Source organism: Electrophorus electricus, chromosome 12 (assembly GCF_041902795.1).
Source record: "Electrophorus electricus isolate QZ-2024a chromosome 12, ASM4190279v1, whole genome shotgun sequence".
In the NCBI taxonomy this organism is placed as follows: Eukaryota; Metazoa; Chordata; class Actinopteri; order Gymnotiformes; family Gymnotidae; genus Electrophorus; species Electrophorus electricus.
The window spans coordinates 5,628,325-5,635,000 of NC_137508.1; the positions used below are offsets into that span (position 1 = coordinate 5,628,325).

A 6,676-nucleotide genomic window follows, 5' to 3' on the forward strand; every position below is an offset into this window, starting at 1 on the left:
TTTCAGCTACTCTGTTCTTCCCCAGTAGCCCTGATCAATGTCCACTGAAGCAGCTTATATTAAAGGTTTCTCTCCCCCTCCCCTTGCATATCGCATGTCCAGCCCCCCTGAATCTCATGTCCATTGGCTTTTCGTGGTCCGTGTTCCTGCGTCCACCCCCTACACACACACACACACACACACACACACACACACACACACACACACACACACACACACACTGCTTGCTGCTTTCATTAAACACCTCTCTCTCTCTCTCTCTCTCTCTCTCTCTCTCTCTCTCTCTCTCTCTCTCTCTCTCTCTCTCTCTCTCTCTCTCTCTCTCTCTCTCGCCTCTTGTCCGGCCCCCTGATCTTTCTGTCCATTGGCTTCTTCGGGTCTATTTTTCACGTCCAGCCCCTAATGAGTGTCCATTGGTTTTGTTATTTCCACTCCCTCCTCCCACTCCCCGGCTTTGCCCTGCCCATGTTTTGTATGTCTGTGTCCATCCATCTCCTGACGTTCAAGTTCGCAGGGACGTCACGTCCGCACTTGAACTTGCAGCTCAGGGGGGCTTTTGCCATTTTTTCATCTCTCTCTCTTTTCAAAAAAGCCATGACGGCTATCCCACAATCCATCTTCCCTGCGCCATCTTTGTATTATTTCTAATTTATTTTGGATGTCAAAGGCATTGATGAAGATATTTTCTCTGGAGTCTCCCTTCTAACCCGGCTCTCCCGATGTGAACCGAGCTGAAAGCCACCACCAACCACCATGTCTCGCCGCAAGCAAGGCAAACCCCAGCACTTAAGCAAACGGGATTTTTCGCGTAAGTAAAGAAAATGTATTGTGTACTCCTTACCCTCACCTTTTCTTGGTCCTGTGTGTAATATTGAGTAAACGGGGGGAAAAAAAGCGGTTACGAGGAGAGTAACACAGTCAAGGCACAGTGGACAGTGGACAGCGAAGATCGTGGTCAAGTGGACTTCACCGAGGAGCGTGGCGAGTGTTTCCATTTATGAAATACCATTACGCGTACCTTCATCTGCTAAAAGTCAATAGAAAAGTTTGGTTTTCGTCCATACACGGCCCCTGTGAAATCCGGAGAAGTTTAAAGCGCTAGTTTCTTTAAATGTGCGTGCCTTGGCTTCCGTGCCCCCGTTGATACGCTAAGGTATCGGACTGTGGTAGGTATGCATGCTTCAGCCTGGCTGTTAGGACTGGCTCGTGGAATATACCGTAACACTGCCTGTGAGTGATTCTGGGCAGGATTTCCCCCCTCTCGCACTATTTTTGGAAGATTTTCAAAAAGTGGAAGTGGATTTTGATTGGGAAAAATCTCGTGTCCGACTGTTTACAAGCGCCGCGTGTGCGTCCTACTCACTGGCAGCAGCGCTGAAACAGAACGAATTTTCTCTTTAGAAACTAACCTTTACGCTTTGGATAAGCTACGTTAAACTAGTTAATATACATGTGTTTATATTTCTAAGGTTTAAAGTGTAGATTTATTAGGAAAGCCCGTTAATGTAGGGCTTTCGTGAAGAGCAACAGGAATACGGCTCAATTGCCAGTGTTCTTTCTCTCTGTTTTGAACGCATATTCTGCGTGGACAATTCCGCTTCAATTAAAGTATTCATTCATGGCCGTGACCTGAGGTTAAAACCTTTTTTTTTTTTTTTTTGAGTACTAAATATGAATTTTGACTCTTAAACGTTTTAAGCAAGATTTTTTTAAATATATTTCAAAAAGGCAAAAATGTTGTGAGGACTGTTTTTATGCATAGTTTTCAACAACTGCTGCCACCCGTTTGTTGATCATTTCGAGGTACGAACTAGGCCTATTTCACATTTTATAGACTAAAAAACCATGCTCGGAAGTATGGCGAAAAGATCACTCAAAATCACAAAACTACTGCTATTTTCTTCACTCCGTTTTATTAGACAGCACTAAGCTCTAAAAGTATTAGGCTATCCTTTATTTCATAAACATGCTCGACACAAATCCCACGCTGTTGTAACGTTGTAACGTATCGTGTAACATTATTGGGTTTCCACGCACGGGCTGTTGGTTTTCAGCGCTGTCTCCAAGTTTCACGGCCGTCTCTTTATTATTCGCCGGTGACACCCGTCGCTAGGAGGCAGGCTATGATCATAAACTGGAAATGAACTTGAACCTGATCAATTTTACCGCCACCTCAATCTACATATTTGACGATAGATTTGGAAGAGAGAAACGTTTCGTGCAGACCTGTAACCGATTTCGTACATTTTTCTTTGCCGGGCCAAAGTACGTTATTTGATAAAATGTACGTGAAATCTTAATGTACTTCAGTGAAAAGATACGTACACAGGCTGTGCTTAATTTACACAAACTTAACCAACAAAATCCAATTTAGGCTTAGGACAGATCGTTTAACTGTTAAAAGCCAACACTGATTATATACGGAAATGTAGCCAAAGTTGTATTTAGAAACAACATAAAGAGAACATCTTAAAGAGATATAGGTAACAAACATTAAAAATGATTTAAGCATTCATTACTCTACTGTCGCTAGACGACACGAACAGCTTTGAGTATAATTTCGAAAATCGTGCTAGCACATATTTTCTATTTTCCAATGGCAATAGGGTTTAAATACAATCGGAAAATGATACCATTGAATGCTAAAAGTTGCATAATTTTCCTCTTACACGTTTTCAGACCATTTCAGTCTCTGGTCCACTGGTCAGTTTAATATGCTTTAGTTTGATTTAAGCTTGTTTTACACACTTTAGGCAATTTGGGTTGTAGTTTTTTTTTTTTTGTTTTTTTGTTTTTTTAGTTCACTCGATGGCAGTTCCTGTCTGATCTTGCATTTATAGGAAAGATGTCGACGGGCTTGTTATTCTTTTGTAAATGAATGGCATCTTAATCATGAACAGTGAAGAGGTTTAGCAAACGTATTATACACTCTATAATTTTTCCCAGTCTGTATTATGAATACGACAAACTTCAAATACACCAGTCAAGTAAATTTATAGATTTGCATTTATTTGAACCAGAATCAAACATTAAAAGAAGCACTGCAGTCAGGCTATCAAGGAAATGCCGATAACCTCATGTAACAGAGTAAAAATCCTATGGAATAAAGTGGCTCTTATTTCGGGTGGAATCAGATATCTGAAAACACATTTACTTTAACATTTCTTCATGGTTTATTTCCACTTCAGCTGCCTAAAAGGGGATCACGTTTGTTTGCTTGTGCATAGTAAGAGCTCAGACGATCAAATTTGTTAACCCACACGCCTAACCCAGGACTGCTGAATAACCCCCGCGGGTCTCCTGAATGGACTAAAATGTAAAGGAGTCGTGTACGGACAAGGCGTTTTTATTACGCGCTATCTTTTTGTCCTTGCTTAAGCGCACATGGGGTGTAGGTTCGCGACCACGTCTCGGGGTTACTTCACATTCCACCCACTCAGTGTGTAGTTCAGTTTAAGACAAAAATAATTTTAACCTCATTTCACAAGAGCCCAATGCTTAAAAAAACTAACATCTATCTATCTATCTATCTATCTATCTATCTATCTATCTATCTATCTATCTATCTATCTATCTATCTATCTATCTATCTATCTATCTATCTATCTATCTATCTATCTATCTATCTATCTATCTATCTATCTATCTATCTAAAATTTAAAAATATGTTTTGGTCCTCAGTGCTTTTACAGTTCATTAAAGTAGTGCAGGTCCAGACGGTTTAGCACTGGGAAGCTCGCGTAGTACCTTAACCTTTGTGCAAAGATTAGGAATGCGAGAAGCACAAAACATTGCTATTCCCCGTCCAGTTTTTGCAGTGTCCTTACACATTACTTACATCCCCTTCCACAGCGATGGTTAGTCCACGGATATAGCCTACTGTAGGAAACTTTATCATGACTCTAAAACTGCAGTAAGTGCTGATGTGTGATACATTTTATTAAGGCCAATTATAAAAGAAATAAAAGTGACGCGCCGGAAAGAGGTCCGGCAAGCTGTTTGCATGAGATCCTTGGTTCCAAGTCTACACATGTGTTAACCACGTTTAAATGGATTTTACTTTAGATGTGTGCGCGGTCGGGCACAATTGAGAGTGTGGCTGCAAAGAATTTGGTCACCCTTAACTTCGTTGGAAAAGAAAGGGAACACACGAGATAACTTGCGTTGCATTACTAAATAGATTTTTTTTTTTCAAAATAAAGAACAGTGAGCAGTAGAATATCTGTTAACCGATAGATACCCTTTTTCTTAGTTAAAACGGAAGAAGTTTCCAATCATTTGATAAGAATGCAAATTACTTTTATATAAAATGTAAGAATGATATGTTTTAACAATTAGATCTGTAGAGAGAGTGCAGAAGATAGAATTTGACGGGGAATCTTAAAATTCTGAAGATGATGAGCTCATGGTATGGATATAGTTGCATCAAATGATCACTGCACACAAATTGTTGGGTAATGATCACAATCCATTATATTTACTTGAAATGTGTTCTTAGTCATATTGGTCATGGTCATCAGAACCCCCCCCTAATCTGTGATTTTCTCTCTTCCCTGTCTGTCTCTCTCCTTCCTCACGTCTTGCATGCTGCTGCTTTTCCGCGAGCAGCCGAGCCCCTGTCGTCCGTGGTCTCGGAGGAGAGGCAGGAACAGCACGGGCTGGTCCAGGTCGCTCCAGAAGGGGATCAGGACCTGCTTACCTGTGGCCAGTGTCAGATGAACTTCCCTCTGGGGGATATCCTAATTTTTATTGAGCACAAAAGGAAGCAATGCAGTGGCACCCTGTGCATGGACAAAGCAGTGGATAAGCCCCCCTCTCCTTCGCACGGAGAGCTGAGGAGAGCTTCCAACCCTGTGGAGGTGGGCGTCCAGGTCACACCAGAGGACGACGACTGCTTGTCGACGTCATCTCGAGGAATCTGTCCAAAACAGGAGAACATTACAGGTAAACACGTAGCTCCAAGGACTTCAGTCATCTGAAGGCACGTAAATGACTGGGGAAGTAAACGCTTGGTTACATGCTGTGCGTGTGTGCAAGTGTGTCCATGTGTGGGTGGTTGTGTATGTTAGGGACCTCTCTGATGCACTCGCTATACACTGTAAGGGGATGTGTTGGCCACATATCGCACACACATGTTCTGTCTCCGTGGGGTTTCTCATCCACAACTCTGGAGACACATATCAGTGTTGAATATTTACGAGACGCAGGCTGGGAGGGACGGGGGCTTATATATCACATCAGTGCATGACTCTGTTAGAGCCCAGAGATGAAGAGCGAAATTCTTTGTTTTGATTTATTATCTAGATCTCATCATAGTTTAGAATCAGACTGGCTCTTACTCTGCACTTTGACTAGGTGGGATTTTGTTAATTAAAGGCAGTCTTGCCGTACACATCACATCTCTAAGACATGGGTTGGATGCTTATTATGGCACACGAGTGCATCTCCTTTCAGATTTCTTTCAGATCTTCCTGAGCAGTTACGCCGTTAACCTTGCCCAGGTGTTACCTATTCAGTCTAGTTTGATGGAGATTCCCCCCCCCCATGGTAATCAAGCCCAACTCAGCGGTGAAGTGACCCATCCAGGCATGACTTCAGGTTGCCACTTTGTGATTGGCCAAAGCAGAGCACTAAGAGCATGTCAAGAGGAGGGCGCAGCCCCACCGAGAGAAACCAAGAATGAGAGCGAGAGAGTGCGAGAAGGAGCAAAGGGTTGAGCTGGTAGCTGGAGGGTCGGTTGGAGGAGGTGGTGGTGTGGCAGGAGAACCCATCTCCTCAGTGTGTGTCCACAGGCCCGTGGGAAATGCCTCTCCATGCTGCTCATGCTCTCTCATGTGGTTTCCGCAGATGCATCTTGATTTCATTGTGGTTTTTACACGGCCACATCTTATCCGTATAAATGTATGCCCGTGCCTTTTCACTTTCTGGCCAAAACTGAAAAAAAAAATTGTACAAAAGGAAATGGAAGGCCATTCAGTTATTTTAGGATGTTAAGGGACAGTCACTTATTTAAAGAGTTAACACCACTAATTATTTGTTTTAGTTTGTGCATATTTTAATTAGAGTGTGTTTCAGTGGTTGACTTCCTGTACTAAATAAGGCATGGGAAAACATGAAATACTGCTACAGAGACAAAGCAGAACCAAACAAGACAGTTTATCACTTTGATTGTAAATAACCTTAAAAAAGAAAAGTCTGGAATCTGGTGTGTTAAGATGTGACCCAAGGTAGTCATAATTCTCCCTGTGCCTTGAGTAGCTAACTTTGGTGAAGTAAGCCTTTCTTGTGTTCTGTGTAACATTAGAGATGTTTCGCTCGGTGATGTGTGTCTGTGTGCGTGTGTTTGTGCATGTGTCTGGGGCTGCTTGAGGTGATTTAGAGAGAGCGTTTGTTGAGAGCAGGAAAACAGGGGTTAGTCTCTCCAGCCTTCCTGGCCTGGCCTCACGTCGGTCTGTCCTCTGCTCTGCTGGAAGGATCAGGTTCGGGAAAGTGTCTGGTCTTGGTCCGTCCTGTCTACAGTTGTCCAGGCTGGAGGGCTAATTATCAGCTCAAGCAAAGAGCTGTTTCTATTTCTTCTTCTTCTATTCATTATGAAGCCAGAGAATTTCAGTGAGAATGGCTCCAGGTGGCATGAGCTGAGGTACACGGGCAGTGTGATGTGCTGTGGTTTCCGTAG

The 6,676-nt window shown here is 42.7% G+C and overlaps 1 protein-coding gene across 3 annotated transcripts in view; it reads left to right on the top strand.

Annotated features, from left to right (window-relative positions):
* Positions 1-483: 483 nt before the first annotated feature.
* bcl11aa (BCL11 transcription factor A a) overlaps positions 484-6,676 on the top strand; it is a 50,020-nt gene continuing 43,827 nt past the window's right edge. Inside the window, exons 1-3 of one of the 3 annotated variants that reach the window (XM_081724733.1) lie at positions 1,700-1,803; positions 4,339-4,408; positions 4,609-4,944. In XM_081724733.1, the coding sequence (XP_081580859.1) occupies positions 4,716-4,944 (229 nt within the window). In that variant the 5' untranslated portion in view covers positions 1,700-1,803; positions 4,339-4,408; positions 4,609-4,715. Of the gene's footprint in view, positions 809-1,699; positions 1,804-4,332; positions 4,409-4,608; positions 4,945-6,676 lie in introns of those variants that run through there. The other 2 variants (XM_027022596.3, XM_081724734.1) reach the window with 2 other exon arrangements.